Source organism: Eretmochelys imbricata, chromosome 7 (assembly GCF_965152235.1).
Source record: "Eretmochelys imbricata isolate rEreImb1 chromosome 7, rEreImb1.hap1, whole genome shotgun sequence".
Lineage (NCBI taxonomy): Eukaryota > Metazoa > Chordata > Testudines > Cheloniidae > Eretmochelys > Eretmochelys imbricata.
In genome coordinates this window covers 65,434,031-65,450,451 of record NC_135578.1, presented here as the reverse complement: position 1 = coordinate 65,450,451, position 16,421 = coordinate 65,434,031, and the positions used below count along the sequence as shown (strand labels likewise).

General features: G+C 38.9%; 1 protein-coding gene across 1 annotated transcript in view; it reads left to right on the top strand.

Annotated features, from left to right (window-relative positions):
• Positions 1 to 16,421, top strand: part of POLR3A (RNA polymerase III subunit A) — a 50,212-nt gene that overhangs the window by 12,550 nt on the left and 21,241 nt on the right. Inside the window, exons 7-18 of the mRNA XM_077821243.1 lie at positions 943 to 1,105; positions 1,352 to 1,488; positions 4,026 to 4,129; positions 4,832 to 4,973; positions 5,547 to 5,687; positions 7,378 to 7,447; positions 8,069 to 8,196; positions 10,106 to 10,244; positions 12,806 to 12,970; positions 13,267 to 13,439; positions 14,829 to 14,940; positions 16,102 to 16,220. Coding sequence (XP_077677369.1) covers positions 943 to 1,105; positions 1,352 to 1,488; positions 4,026 to 4,129; positions 4,832 to 4,973; positions 5,547 to 5,687; positions 7,378 to 7,447; positions 8,069 to 8,196; positions 10,106 to 10,244; positions 12,806 to 12,970; positions 13,267 to 13,439; positions 14,829 to 14,940; positions 16,102 to 16,220 — 1,593 coding nt within the window. The remainder of the gene's footprint in view (positions 1 to 942; positions 1,106 to 1,351; positions 1,489 to 4,025; positions 4,130 to 4,831; positions 4,974 to 5,546; positions 5,688 to 7,377; positions 7,448 to 8,068; positions 8,197 to 10,105; positions 10,245 to 12,805; positions 12,971 to 13,266; positions 13,440 to 14,828; positions 14,941 to 16,101; positions 16,221 to 16,421) is intronic.

Below are 16,421 nucleotides of genomic sequence, written 5' to 3'. Positions count from 1 at the left end.
ATTCTTTTTTGGGTTAAACCAGATTTACTTGGGTTTAGCTTAAATTGATTAGGAACAGGTTTAAGTTAAATGGGAAGAAGTGATTTAACCCAATGCAACTATATCTGTTAAGAAAACTGCATAGATAAAGGGAGTTAGCACCCATTGAAATCAATGGGGCACTTCCCAGCTCAGAGCTATTTCAGCTCTCTGCAAACTCAGACGCTAGTTACATTCAGGTCATGCTTTCAAGGTTGTATTTGCAACAGTAACCACTAGAAACTTTTTTTTTTAAACAAAAACTGAAACTGAAGAACAATTGAGAAGGCTTGTTCGCCACCCCAAAAGCTAGTCCTTTGTATCTCCTATTTTTCTTCCACATTGGGAAATGCTGCTCTAGGTCGTGTGTGCTGTCTCCTGGGAAGCAGAGAAACTAGCACTGGGTTATGACCTGCTTCTCTGCAAGATGTTGTGCAACAGAACTATATCCTCGGCTTGGCTTAACCTGTTCTGTTTTAGTTCCTGCCACAGAGATGCAGGAGTGAAACCTTGAGTGATGGTCTTTGTCCAGGAGAAGGCTAAACACAATGGAATTTTGTATGCCACCACTCTGATAAGTTAATCATGTTTAATGAATCATAATGTGTCTCCACAGCATGGTCATTGTATTATACATTCAGGTATTAAAATGGTCAGATAATCAAACAAGCACACATCCTGTAGTTTGTCATTAATCAGAAGCTGATCTTGCCAGAAGGAAAATGTGTTTTGCTAGGTTCTGCTCGGTTACATCCATGCATGAACAGAATGTGCCTCCCTTATGGCTGTTACTTATGGTGAAGGTGCCAATCTCTTGTTGCCTTCGCGATTTAGTGTGGTGCACAGCTTTCTGAAAAAGTTGCTCCGTGCCAATTTTGTGTGTCACTGCATTTGTTTTCTGAAATCGGTAATTGTCTTGTTTAGCATAGGATATCGGGAGCCAAAACACAGATGATTATGGAAGACTGGGACTTCCTACAGCTACAGTGTGCCCTCTACATTAACAGTGAGCTCTCTGGAATTCCTCTTAACATGGCACCCAAGAAATGGACCAGAGGTTTTGTTCAAAGACTCAAAGGGAAGCAGGGTATGTCTAAACTCTTCCTTTTCCACCTCCCCAAAGTGTTTTTTTTTTTTTTTTCCATTTGTTTGGCTTTTTTAGCCATGTTTGCCATTGCATAGTGACCAGATCAGTGTTTGTAGATCAAGCTAGCAAGGCTTTCCCTGTATGATGTGCATACTATGCTATATTAACACTTTACCATTTTCTGAAGTACCATTTTGTACAATGGTATCCTTTTCCCAAATAGTTTTAACTTGCTTTATTTGTTAGGTCGGTTTAGAGGCAATCTGTCTGGAAAGCGAGTGGACTTCTCGGGCAGAACAGTCATTTCACCTGATCCCAACTTACGAATAGATGAAGTGGCTGTGCCTGTTCATGTTGCCAAAATATTAACATTCCCTGAAAAAGTAAGTAGTGTAAGACTGAAATTCTTTACATGCATTTTTCTCCAGACACCTGCATTGTGGTGTTCAAATCACTGGAGAAAAAAGGCATCAATAGTGTGTGTGTGTGCGCGTGGGCGTACGTATGTACGTACATACAAGGGAAGAATCGCATGCAGCTTGAGGTGCTCAGTGCCCTCAGTCAGCACCAGAAGGTCATAGTGGCATAGGTTCATTGTCCATTGTAAAGCTGACTTGTTTCACAGAGCAAGACAATAGGAATGCTTGATGTAGACTGTGAGGGGGGAGGCCTGAAGGGACAATCATGAAAAACAGTTAGTTTTGCCCAACCCATTTTAAATGACATAAATTTCATATATGTTATGTGTCACAGTGAAAACTGGATTTATAATGTATTTCTAAAAAATCACGCCTTTCACATCTTACTCTTTCTGTGATCCTGTCTGTACTTTCTTTTCTCATTGCTCTGGTTCCTTGTGTACCACAAAATAGACCAGTTGTGTAATGAGGTTGAGTCAGCTTTGCTAAAGAAAACTCTTCGCGTTTCTTCTTTAAAATTCTAATTTTATTACTTTACTTTTGTGTTTAACATAGACTTTTGCATTTTAACTAGGGCTGTGTTGATTAATCACAGTTAACTCACGCTATTAATTCAAAAGAATTAATCTCAATTTAAAAAATTAATCACGATTAATTGCACTGTTAAACAATAGACTACCAATTGAAATGTATTAAATATTTTGGATGGTTTTCCTACATTTTCAAATATATTGATTTCTAGTACAACACAGAATACAAAGTGTACAGGGCTCACTTTATATTTTTATTACAAATATTTTCACTATAAAAATAATAAGAAATACTATTTTTCAATTCACCTCATACAAGTACTGTAGTGCAATCTCTTTATTGTAAAAGTGTAACTTACAAATGTAAATTTTTTTTTGTTACATAACTGTACTCAAAAACAAAACAATATCTAACTTTAGAGCCTGCAAGTCCACTCAGTCCTCCTTTTTATTCTGCCAGTCGCTAAAACAAACAAGTTTGTTCACATTTACGGGAGATACTGTTGCCTGTTTCTTATTTACAGTGTCACTTGAAAGTGAGAATAAGTGTTCACATGGCACTTTTGTAGCTGGCATTGCAAGGTATTTACGTGCCAGATATGATAAACACTCGTATGCCCCTTCATACTTCGGCCACCATTCCAGAGGACATGCTTCCATGCTGATGATGCTCGTTAAAAAAGTGCGTTAATTAAATTTGTGACTTAACTCCTTGGGGGATAATTGTGTCTCTTGTTCTGTTTTACCCACATTCTGCCATATATTTCATGTTATAGCAGTTTCGGAGGATGACCCAGCACATGCTCGTTTTAAGAACACTTTCACTATAAAAACTTTTCTTTCACAAAAGATTTGACAAAACACAAAGAAGGTACCAAGGTGACATTTCTAAAAATAGCTACAGTGCTCGACCCAGGGTTTAAGAATCTGAAGTGCTGTCCCAAAATCTGAGAAGGACAAGGTGTGGAGCATGCTTTCAGAAGTCTTAAAAGAGCAACACTCAAATGTGGAAACTGCAGAACCCAAACCACCAAAAAAGAAAATCAGCCATCTGCTGGTGGCATCTGACTCAGATGATGAAAATGAACATGCGTCAGTCTGCTCTGCTTTGGATCGTTATTGAGCAGAACCGATCATCAGCGTGGACGCCTGTCCTCTGGAATGGTGGTTGAAACATGAATGGACATATGAATCTTTAGTGCATCTGGCACATAAATATCTTGCGATGCTGGGTACGAGGTGACAGGCGAACGCCTGTGTTCATTTTCAGGTGACATTGTAAACAAGAAGCGGGCAGCATTATCTCCTGCAAATGTAAACATATTTGTTTACGTGATTGGCAGAATAAGAAGTAGGACTGAATGGACTTGTAGGCTTTAAAATTTTACATTTATTTTTGAATGCGGTTATTTTTTTGTACATAATTCTACATTTGTAAGTTCAATGTTCATGATAGAGATTGCACTACAGTACTTCTATTAGATGAATTGAAAAATACTTTTTTTTCACAGTCCAAATATTTGTAATAAAAAAAAACGTGAGCACTGTACACTTCGTATCCTGTGTTGTAACTGAAATCAATATATTTGAAAATGTAGAAAACATCCAAAAAATTAAATGGTATTCTGTTACTGTTTAACAGTGCGATTAATCGTGGTTAATTTTTTTAATCACTTGACGGCCCTAATTTTATCATGGGGGATCCCAGTATTTTTAGAGAGCTTCTCAAGCTTCCCTCTATATGTGAATTTGGCCAGCAAGCTATTCATTCCAGTTCTGTCAACAGTCTTACCTCCATAAGGTCAAGATTGGCTTGTATTTTTCTTCTCTTCCCCTTTCTCCAGCAGCTTAAAATAAGAGGGGATAACCACCATTGAAATTGAGCCTGAAAATCCCAAAGCACAAACCCAAGGAATAGTGAGTGGTGTTAAAATGTCTCGCTTTTTTCTAACTGATACAGTCATGTTGCAGGTGAATAAAGCTAACCTAAATTTTATGAGGAAACTTGTACGGAATGGTCCCGAAGTTCACCCTGGAGCCAATTTCATTCAACAGAGGCACACACAAATGAAAAGGTACTTATCTGTAAAGGTTCACTTTCCACCTACCACCACTACCTTGTCTTATTGCTGAAGTGAAATCCAGCAGATTATTCATCATAGGGACTCCTCTGGGGTTTTTTGTTTTATGTAATCTTCAATAAAGGATAAAAACAATATTCCATGACCTAAGGGTAGCTTGTGCAAGCAAACATGAACATAGATAACATAGATAGATAAATAGATAGATAAATCCTTCTGTTAGAACATTTTGGTAGGCATAGATGCAATGTCATTGCTAGTAAGCTACAGTTGGATTGCTACATGTGGATGACATACCCATATTTCCTGATAACTTAAAACTAATTCACATTTTTCTTTAAGAACCTAGATTTTCACGAATGTGCGGTGTTTGCTGACTGCTCTACATTTGCTGTGGAGAATGATGTAGCTATTTGCTAATTGTTTGGTTAACATAACTCTATCTTTTGATATTAAACTGGCCTCAGTCCTTATCTAAAACTTTTGTGAAAAACATTGTCCCTCAGTTCCACTCAGTGACAGAGACACTCTGTTAATATTTAATAAATTTGCAGAATGCATGTCTCGTTCGAAGTGGCTGTCACTGGAGGCTCTTTAAGAAATCAGAGTACAAATAAGAGGATGCTCTTTAGTTGTCTATTTTTCTGTTTTTATTTTCCATGAAATTTTGACTCTATTGACGTGTTTTATTTCAAGGTTTTTGAAATATGGAAACCGTGAGAAGATGGCTCAGGAGCTCAAGTATGGTGACATTGTAGAGAGGCATCTCATAGATGGGGATATAGTTCTGTTCAACCGACAGCCCTCTCTGCACAAGCTGAGCATCATGGCTCACATAGTGAGTATACACATAGCCTAACATCTGGCTATCGTGCAACTTTAACCTTTAGTTTTGTTTGTTAGTCTCTTACTCACTGTGTTGATCTTTTTTGCGTCTTAAAACAACACTACATGGAAATGATCCAAACAAAATAGTTCTACGCTTGTGCATAGGAATCAAAGTGGAAACTGAGCAGTCTTTTGTTCAAATTCCACCTATTTTACATTTGTGCATGTATATATGCATATCGATAGATGTAAAAATAAAAAAAATTGCAGTGTTAGTAAGAACCTGGATGCCTAAGAATATGCTGCATCTTGTACTGTGCAAGTAATGTTGCAAGGTTAAGGGTTTAGTAAATAAATTCACTCAACTTTGGTTGAGTGACTTGGTGAGCCTCCACCAATTATACAATTCTGTGTAAATTAAAATAAGTAATTTAGATGTAGCGTCTCAAGTGTCTTTTTATTTTTTAAAAATGTAAAAGCACAGTTTGCAAGGAAACCACTCTCAAAACTTGTAGATTCTGGAACCTCGTAAATTCGATGTGATTCTTTGTGTCTGCGGCATCACTTCTTATCTCTTTTGCAGGCGAGAGTAAAGCCCCACAGGACCTTCAGGTTTAATGAATGTGTCTGTACACCATACAATGCTGATTTCGATGGAGATGAAATGAACCTTCATCTTCCTCAAACAGAGGAGGCCAAAGCAGAAGCACTGATTCTCATGGGGGTAAATGGAGTATCTTACTGTCCGGCTTGTGGTAATGTGATATTGCATTTCTGTATGAACAGCACCCTGTATTTTTCAGTTGCTGGTGAGATCTGCATCCTTCAGATAGGCCGCTTGACTGTTTCAAGAGACCAATGCTAAATGCTGCATCCAGCTGAATGTTTGGTGCTAGTGTTATGGCATGTTCAGAAAACAAGGTTTTGTTTTGTTTTTAACAGAATTAGAGGCATCACAGTGATACCTACTTAATATTCTCTGAAAATGTGGTTTGTTCTGGGTGCATGTCTTCCTGTAGTGACATGCTGCAGAAATGAGGGGCTTTTGCTGTGGAACGTAGGGTATTTTATCTTATGCCGCCACACATAATCTCCCCTCCCAACTCATAAGGCAACAGTGGGGCAGTGAGTTCCCTTTTCAAAAGTAAGTTGGGACTTCACACCCGTAGTGTAGACATGGCCTACAGCACCATTGCTTTGCTGCTGTAACCCCCAGTGTAGATGCAGACTATAGCAGTGTGGGAGGGTTTTCAGTCACTCGGAACTCCATATCTCTGAGTGACTGTTGATGGATGTATTCTTCCATCTACTTATCTATGTCTACACTGGGGATTAGCTTGGCATAGCTGTGGTGCTCAGGTGTGGATTTTTCACCCCAAGGGCTGTTGGTATCTCCACCAAATTTTGAGTGTAGACCAGACCTCAGGAGCTGATTGAGTTTTATGTAAAGTAGTGGTAGGTCATCTGATAAGACCCTACTGGGAGGATTCACGCTGTACCCTGACACTGGCTCCAGATATATGGGAGACCACTGGCATCTACTTCACCTCCAGGCTAGCAGTTACTCATACTAGGGGATTGAAGGTATAGGTGTCCAGTATCTCCAGGCTGCCAAGACTACAGTCAGACAGGACCCAGATCAGATTTAAGAAGTGAGGAAGTAACCAATATAAGCACTTGATGAAAGTCAGATCAATGGCGGATCACCAAACTCACAACTTCACAAGAGCCACCAGCAATCCTATCCCTTGTACTTGTAACATGACTAACAACTTGACCAATCAATTCAACTACTACATCAGTAGAAACTCCTCCTCCCCCTCTGACCAAAGATGTATTACGATTAGACTCAACAGTTTTGCTAAACAGCCTTGTGATATAGGTTTGTTATTAATGTTACTCTCTCTCTGAGGTTTTACTTGTGTGTTTTGGAATCTACCTTTCCAGCATCTGTTGGTTTTCCCCCTGTCCCACAAATGATTGGAAAGTAATCTCCCAAACGTGCCAGGTTCGGTTGCCATTTTTCTTTTACGAGTAAAACTTGTTTGTATATATGCCATCCCTCGGGTTTCCCAGATCTGGTGGCTGGTGCTGAACACACAGCTTGCAAGGGAGTACGTATCTCCCCCCATCTTTTCCTTACCTAATCCATAGCTTAGATGTGTAGGTGCATTAGCTGTAGGGATAGGATAGGGTCTAGAACTAGGGTTTCCTCCAGTTTACAGGATTTGTCCTACATACGAGAGTAAATCCTAACACGTAAACTATGGGATCGGGCCCTTAATGTCTGTGTTACAAGCTCTGTCTTAAAAGGTTTGTTCTTTCAAATGTATTGCAATAGTAAGGTATGTTAAGTTAATCTTCTCTACAGAATATTTCAAGTAATATTCATTTTTCATTCTTACGTTTTACAGACCAAAGCGAACTTGGTAACACCAAGAAATGGAGAGCCTTTGATTGCTGCTATTCAAGATTTTCTTACAGGTCTGTATGTAAAGCTCGTTTTAGAGATGTGTGTGTTTGACTTAAAAATTATTTCCTTTTTTTTTAAAATCGATAATATCCCATGCTAATATATAAATGAACTTTGTGTTTTTGTTTTTCTTTTGCTCTGTTGCAATACGTATCAAAATGGATTCCCTGACTATGAAGCAATTAAATTGATGCTACACAGTGCTTTTCAGTTATGATTTGGCCTAAAGGGGTTAATTGTAATAATAGTAGGGTTAAAAATATATTATCTTTAAATTGATGGTGTCATTTGTGACTGCAAGGTTATTTAATGTTATAGGAAATGTTCAGTGAGTATATCAGTGGCCAGAGACTTCATAAGGAAGAGGATGTTTGATAGCAATTCTCAGATGGTCTTTTAGACTTTAAATCTAATAGGAGAAAAAATAATTTTTCTCTTTTTATAAATTGCTGGTACAGGCCTTCATTTAAAAAATCATAAGTGCAGGGAAAGAACTTAAAGCTAATATTACATCTGCATTGCTGTCATCTGTATCAAGTGGATAGCACGTTTTCAGAGTAATACTTAACATGCAATCATTTTTAAATTTTACTTCAGGTTTACTGTCAGGTTAACCTTTTTTCACATTCCAGGTGCCTATCTTCTCACACTAAAAGACACCTTTTTTGACCGAGCCAAGGCCTGTCAAATTATTGCTTCTATCCTGGTTGGCAAGGATGAGAAGATTAAAGTTCGCCTTCCACCCCCAGCAATCCTAAAGGTGTGTGGTTCTGTTTAGTTTTTTTTTTAACTGTTGTAAAGATTTTTGGCCATGATTTCTCTTGGATGTCATGCATACTTGACCCATTCTCATAGCCACCAAAAGACAGAATTTTAGCGACATTTGTTCTTAGAGTGGTTACTTGTGCTGTAAACCTATTGTTCCTGGGGTTGGAGACAGAAGCCGGGCTTGATGCTGATGCTGCTTTAACTTCGCAATGGATCAGACAGCAGTGCTGTGTGAGGGTCATAAGTCAGGGCCATGGGGAGAGAAAAGTAGTGGAATCTAGGGAGGGTAACTAGAACACTGCAGACGACCTGTCATAGCGCAGTGTGCAGTCCATCTGCCCCAAACCATCAGTGCTTTGGCTCTCCACTACGCTGAGTCAGCTATGCATATTGGCATGATGAAGGTTCCTTATGGTCCTGCTGCCTCCACATATCTACTGTGGTTTGGAAGAGGGGAAACCTAATCTGATATACCTGAGCAATCTTCTTAAACCAGGAATATAGATGCTGGTGAAGTTCTCCACAGATATGAGGGGTTGGAATGCAGGTGATTGTCACCTCAAAGCCTGTACTTTCCAATATTCACTGACCCCAGTCCTGATGGGATTTGACGCAGGAGTTGGTGGGGGCTGCATATTGGTGCATCAGAACTTGAATGGGCATCTAGTACTGATGCTTTAGTTGCTGCCACCTCTGTGCATTGAGGAGTCCTGTGGGTTCAACACAGATGGTTTAGTGAAAAGGAACTTTATTCTCAACTTTCCCATTCAATCTCCTGCCTCTCTCCTCACATTTCTACTGACTTGTCCTCAGCTCCTACACCACAATACACAGAAGTACCATGGGGAGTCTAGAGCATTTAAGACAGAGAAAATGTCCTAGGGATCATGGGGGATTATTGAGGGTAGTGGAGCTTGAGCTTGGGGAGCAGGATCTGGGATGGAAGAAATGGAGCAGGGAAGAGCTCTGCTCCATAGCTGCCTATAGTCCTATTTCATATTCTGCTACACAATCTTCATTCTGATGACTTAATTTAAATTTATAACATGGTGTTTATACATAACCAGTGTACATGTGTCCGGAGAAAATAGTCGTGCACTTTTTATTGTGATGTAGAGGAATTTGATGTATGCATTGTGGTTATCTGCTGAATCAAATATTAAGTAAATGACTTGCAAATGAACATGTATACTGATACCTAGAGTGATCTTAAAACTGATAAATATCCATGTGCTGGAGAGTGTAATTATTAATGTGTTCAGAGGATAGTGGAATTGGAGCATCAAAGGATAATAGTCATCTAAAGCAAAGGCCAAAGCATTTATGGGCAGTCAACCTTTACCTCACTTCAAAACTTTCCTTTGTAACAAGAAACTGAGTATGACAATAACAGTTTTCATTTTGCCAAATGACAGTAGATTTAGTAGTTTGTTTCAACTGCTTATATTGGCTAGCTGTGTTTTTCATGTGGCTGAAGTATACAATAATGTGATCTCTAAGCCAAATGCACACTTATTTACAAAAGCACTGTATATTGAACAAGAGAAACTAGATTCATAGCAATGTAAATGTGGGGAATGAAGTGGAGATAGCAGTCATCTACATTTTAACTTTTTTACTTTTATTTCAACCAGTGTCTGAGAGAAGTGGCAGCGTGGAGGGACGTCTGCCCTCTATCCTTCATCCAAAAATATTGAAGTTCCGATTCCTCGGGTAATGGGGTTTCTGGTCTCACTTAAGTGAATAATGGCAGCCATCTCAGCAAGCTGACTGTCACAGGTGGTTCCACCAAGATATTAACCACAGTTTTAGAGCAGCATATTGAAGTTGGCTGTTTTGGTACTATAACCCTATCGAAAACATTCTGATTGTTTCTGATTCTTTCCCTTTGTTGCCTTCAGCCTGTAACCCTGTGGACAGGAAAGCAGGTCTTCAGTATCATTCTCAAACCTAGTGATGACTGTGCTGTGAAGGCCAATCTCCGAACCAAAGGAAAACAATACTGTGGCAGAGGAGAGGATCTGTGTGTCAATGATTCTTGTGAGTGACCTTGCCTGCTCAACTGCTCCTCAATTATGAGTTCATAACAAATCTGCGCCAGTGACTGTTTCTATTCCTAGTCCGTAATTGAGTTCACAGCAGGGAAATGTGACTGAAGAAAATGCTGTTAAATGCTATTTTTCACTGTTAAACATGAAAATGCGAGTAAAAAATGCAAGAATGTGATGAATATTTGATTCACATACAAAATAGGCAATTTCTCAAAAATTGGTGTTTTCTCAGACATAAACACGACAGAAAAATCATGATTTTTATTAGTAAAACATTTATATAACACTTAACTTGTCATGACACCTTACAGAGATTTAAAAAAAACAGTCTCTGCCCCAAAAAACTTAGCATTTTAAATTTGACAAATGTAGAACTTGAAGCTAGACAAAGGAAGGTGATGGTGCAAAAACAGAGTTGCTATACAGGGAGCATATTACACATTCTCTGATGTTTTTAAAATTGGGATCAAGGTACAAGGCAGTGGAGAAGAGTGGTCTTTGAAGTGACAGTGCGAACACTTGGGAAGTCAGTCCATTGATAGAGAGCAGTGGGGTGGAAGGCACAGCAAGTGTGGGTGGAGAATGACAAAGCACCAAGGTGAAGGGGCAGGTGGGAGATAGGAGCAGGGCTTGAGGAGCCTTGAAATTGCGGAGAGGGAATTGAATACCTTGTGGGAACACACAGAGCTGACAAAGGGGCTTTAGCAGAAAGGGAAGATGGGTTTGGCTGCTCATCTTACCCAAAAGGGAGAGTCATGGAAGCTAGAAAGGAGGAGATGGCTGTAGGAGCCCAGGCAGAGAGGATCTTGGTGTGAAAGGGCTTCGGCAGTGGGGACTGAGATCTATTGGATGTGTAGGGACACTGACAAAACTTGATGAAACCATGGTAGTGAGAAGGCAAGAGAGGAGTCAAAGATTAGATTCAAGATTGCAACACTGGGTGACTAGGTATAAGCATTGTGAGTTTTTGGAAGGAGTAATCAGCTCGCTGTGGTCCTTAGAGGTACAGAAACTCTCCATCCTTATCCTCTTTGGCTTCTGTAAAAGCTTGGGACTCGGGTGAGTGGGGGATCAATTCTTTATCCTCCTCAGGACCTAGTATATCTGTCTAGCTGCAAGGGGGTGCTATTAAACCAGCATAGTTCCATAGCTAACCATTTCTGTAACCAGAAAAATGCTTCCTCAGTTTTAGTGAGGTTTTTATCCCTTGCCCCTGCCACCTTTTTCTTCAGCATGAACTAGCTGCAGGGGAGCAGAGCAGTGTAAACCCAAGAAATATGAAGACATTGCAGAGGGATGTGACAGGTCTCAGAAGGTGCTGGTGGAAACCCCAGTTTCTCGGTGTCGGCAGCCTCAGTGGAAGTGACAATTCCTCTGAGTTTCTCTGAAATCAGTGTTGCAGTCTCTGGCATACCTGCTCTTTTGTGAAGCAATAACAGTCTCATCTGGAAAAGGTCTTCTGCAAGATCTCATGAAATCCCAACATGGCTTTTACAGTGTATTCAGCCATTTAATGAATATCAATGGTTATTACCTACTGTTCAGCAAGTAGGTTTTTGCATCCTTTTAAAAAATAAATAAAACATTAAGTCAGGTCTGCTGGTAGAGCTATGTCAGTTGGGGAAAGAGAAGTGTGGTACCTGGCCCACAGAGTTGCGCTGGCTTAAGCCCTAGTAAAGATGTAGTTATGCCAGCAAAACTGCTTTCACTGGTATAGCTTGTTTGACGGGGGGGAAGACAGTTACTATAGGGGGTTACTATATCAGTACAGAGCACAGCTTTGCAGATATAGCTGTGTCCACACTAGGAGCACTTAATAGACCAGCTTACCAATTTCTACTGTACATGTAACTATGGTGTACCTTTAGGGAGCAAAGACAGTGCAGTGATTTAAGTCCATCTATATACCCAAGCCTTCCTTGAATGGAGCATATTGGAGTTTGAGTGCTCACACATTAAGTTGCTTACTTTCTAGTGCTATTATGCCCAATTACTGACTTGTTCCTAAATAAAATAACTCATCAATGATTCTTTGCTTACTATAGTCACTTAACATTTTTATCAAAGTTAAGTGTGGCTTTTGGCTGGGAAACTGCTTGCACTGATTTGCCCTACTGTGTTTTAAACTATGTGAACAAAAATGGACTAATTTAAGATATTCAGAAGACCTAAAATTGCTTTTTATCACATTTAATTCTTCCGTGGGAGTTAGAAAATTAAAATTTGCAGCGTTAAGGTTGCTTTGAGTTATGGGCTACAGCTGTTTCTTAAAAGAAAATCTGGCAATTGAAGCATTTGCCTGGGGAAAGGATGGGAAATAGACTTAAAAGTGTTTGGGAAATGGAGTTGTGGGGGAGGATTGTTTTGGAGACACTTTCACTGCATCCTCTTTATTCAGTGTTCCGCTTCTACAGGCATAACGTGTGTGTTTTGGAGCTTTTTTGTTTTGACAGCCCGCACTTTTAGGTTACTAGTAATTTAATAGAGTTTAAGTTAAGCTCTTGGTCTCTTCGGGTATCAGGCTTTCAGTATTTTGATTTGTGCCTCCAGATGTTACAATCCAGAATAGCCAGTTGATGAGTGGCAGTATGGACAAAGGAACCTTAGGATCTGGATCCAAGAACAATATCTTTTACATTCTGCTGAGAGACTGGGGGCAGGTAGAGGCTGCGGATGCTATGTCACGGCTAGCCAGACTTGCTCCTGTTTACCTCTGTAAGTAACCAGGGAGGTGCCTTTTGTTGTAGAATGATATTTTAATGTAAAAATGTAACCTAAATCCAGGAATGTTTCTATTAAAAATGTAGCCTATTTAGACAAGGAAAAATCAATAAGATACAAAATTGATGGAAATGGAGAAAAGTGCATCTGTTCACAGCTTTGTCTTGAATTTCAGAGATGCATTTGCAAATGCCATATAATGGAAAAAAATTCTGTGATGGTTACCTGAATAGAACTCAATGAACTGAACTTCTTTATATGTCAATATATTTTTTGTAATTTTACTGTAGCTAACCGTGGGTTCTCAATTGGGATTGGTGATGTAACTCCGGGACAGGGGCTGCTAAAGGCTAAATATGAACTTCTGAATGATGGCTATAAGAAATGTGATGAGTACATTGAAGCTTTGAACACTGGTAAGCTGCAGCAGCAGCCTGGCTGTACTGCAGAAGAGACATTAGAGGTGAGCGGTGCTTCGCGTGTTGAATATGAGTGCCATTCACTCAGGCCAAGACACTCAGGTTTATTAAATTAAACCTTTATTTTAACTAAAAGCATACCTTGCTGTTACAAATACTATTCAAGTACAAAACAGCAGACATACAGAAAAACGCCATGGATAGTTGCCTTCTCCTGGGGCTTAGGATGTCATAGTGGATTTTTTCTGTGAAGCTCTGGCTGCCCCTTACAACCTATCACATTTTATTACACATCCATATTACATATTCATTACTTATTTCCAATCACCGTTGTGTCCTGAATGTTAAGTATCTTATGTAACTCATACAATACTCGTGTGAACTTTCATTGGCATGTAACTTTCTGCTGTCATTTTTGTGGTGGTCTCTTCTCTGGTTGAATGTGCGCTATTGTGCATATTTTGGCCAGGTTACTTTGACCTGTTTCTCTGCATAGGGGTTTTTTGCGACCTTCCAGTACATTTTTCTAACTGCTTTTGACAACAGAATTTATAGATACATTATTCTTCAATTTAAGCACATCCTGTTTTAAAAATGTCATCCTCTGTCCTATATAGTTGTTGGAAACAAGTTTACTTGATGACAAGATCATTTAAAGCAACATTTCGCTCATGTCAGACAAGCTGCAAACTAGGCCAAAGGCAGCCTTACTTACAGACAGAACTGCTAAAAATAAGTCAAATACTAGCCTATTACAAGGTAGTTATCAGTGATATTTGATTAAAAGATTGTAAAATATGCAGTGGATTCTAAATATGACTGTGTCTGAAAACTATGGGGAATGAATCATTGTACTTAAATATGTGCCTAACATGAAGAACCTGGATAGTCGTGTAGACATCATCTCTTCAAGCCTTTATCCTCTTATCTAGTATATTTCTAGAAATGCTCAATCACTGTTTTTCTTAAGATCTATAAAACTAAAATAAGATCTCACTTTGGTAGTCATCAAGTCTGATGCTGGTCACAAAAAGCAGTAGTTTCGCCATACTTCTCAAAGTAGAGAGAAGTAGTAAGATCTCTTGTTACTACATCTAATGCTTGCACCAAATACATTTATAGAACATACATGAATAGACTTGACACATGAACAAAGTACATTTTGTGGTGCAATATCTTTTAAATACATTTGCTTACTGTCTTGACAATTTGCCAGTCTTTAGTGGGTCTCCCATTCTTAGTTCATTTCACGAAGATTCTCATGCATTTCAAAAAGCAGATTTTCTTTTTTACTCTTAACTATGTTCTTGTTGGCCTTCCTGATGCTATTTTAGACTTCATATTACTGAAGGTTTTTGGTGGCTAGCCTTAGTATATTGCTGTGTGCATATTATCTGTTACTAATGCTAAATATCTAAACTCTCTGGTTCTAGGCCTTAATCCTTAAAGAACTCTCTGTGATCAGAGACCATGCTGGCAGTGCCTGTCTCAGAGAACTAGATAAGAGTAACAGTCCACTTATCATGGCTCTCTGTGGTTCTAAAGGTAAGATTAGTCAAGTTTTGGAATTGTGTGAAGTTGCTGCCTACATCATTTGCTCTTAATTACTTGTTCTGCCTTTGTGCTAATCATTATGTAGTCTGTTTTGTGTAAAACATGCCGTTGTGTAAGCATTGGATTTATAGCATGTATCATGGCTATCAATTCCTTTTGAGAGGGTAAAGCTAGCTTCTTTTTAAATTGACTTGTAAATAATCACACTTTGTTTTATTTATTTAGATGTTTATTGCTCTACAATAAGAGCATCCATCCAGCACTCCAGGTGTCCTGGGGAATCTTGTAGAAATACACAAATAAAGACATGTTAATTACACCAAGGTCAAATAACCCAGCAAAAATATAAGTATGTCAGAAAAAGTAATAATTGGGAAGACTTTCCACTTCCATTATCAAGTCATTCCATGTCATGTTCTGTGTTCCTGGTCTCTACTTCTACAAGATCAATTGAATAATTGTTTTTCTTTTTTTGTTTGGAGGTTGTCTGATCTTTGCCATTAATTTCCTGTGTGACCTTGGGCAAGTCAATTGCACTCTCTGCTTACATTTCTCCATCTGTACTGGATAGGGGTAATACTTCACAGAGGTGAAGTTTTTTTTAATATTTGTAAAACACTTTGGGATCCTGAAGTGAAAGCTATAGCAAGTGTGTGGTGTTCTGCTTGTTTTCAGAAGGAGTTAATCAAATGATGCTATGTCTGTTGAGAAACTAAAGATTCTAAATTCAAGATGGGTTTTTAAAGCAGTTGATATTGCGTCTGTCAACAGCAAAAGACATATTGAGCAATGAAATAATAACAAATGGCATTAACAGACATGGATTATGTGCTGTAGATAATATAATAAAAATACCAAACAAGTTAACTTAAGGTCTGTAATCAAATAATAATGTCACAAAGATCCATGATCCACAGAAAACTAGACTGATTGATTGACAGAGGGAGAGTTCCTTGCAGGGATTATTTACTTAATTTTGATTGGTATCTCCAGCCTGTGAATGTAAGTTTGACTGAATAGGAGAAATAACTGAAGAGTTTAATTAATTGCCTAATTTTTTTATGACTTAGTAAGTGGTGCACCATTCATCTCCAGTTTGAACAAGCATCCTTCACAGAGGATTACTAATTTTAACGTCTCCTGTTTCTCCAGGTTCCTTCATTAACATATCCCAGATGATTGCCTGTGTAGGACAGCAGGCTATCAGTGGGTCACGCGTACCTGATGGATTTGAAAATAGGTCTCTGCCTCACTTCGAGAAGCACTGTAAGGTCAGTAGCCTTGCACTCAACAGGATTTAATGAAATCAATCCATGAACTGGGAATAAGTTCAGATGAGTCACTACTAGGTCCTTCACTAATGGATCTAAGGATCTAAGGATCAGGGTAAAACCATAAAGTTCAAGTACAACATTTTGAATGGGGAAGTAGGGACAAGGAGCTGATTCTCTTTGCCTTCATTTGTTTTTAGG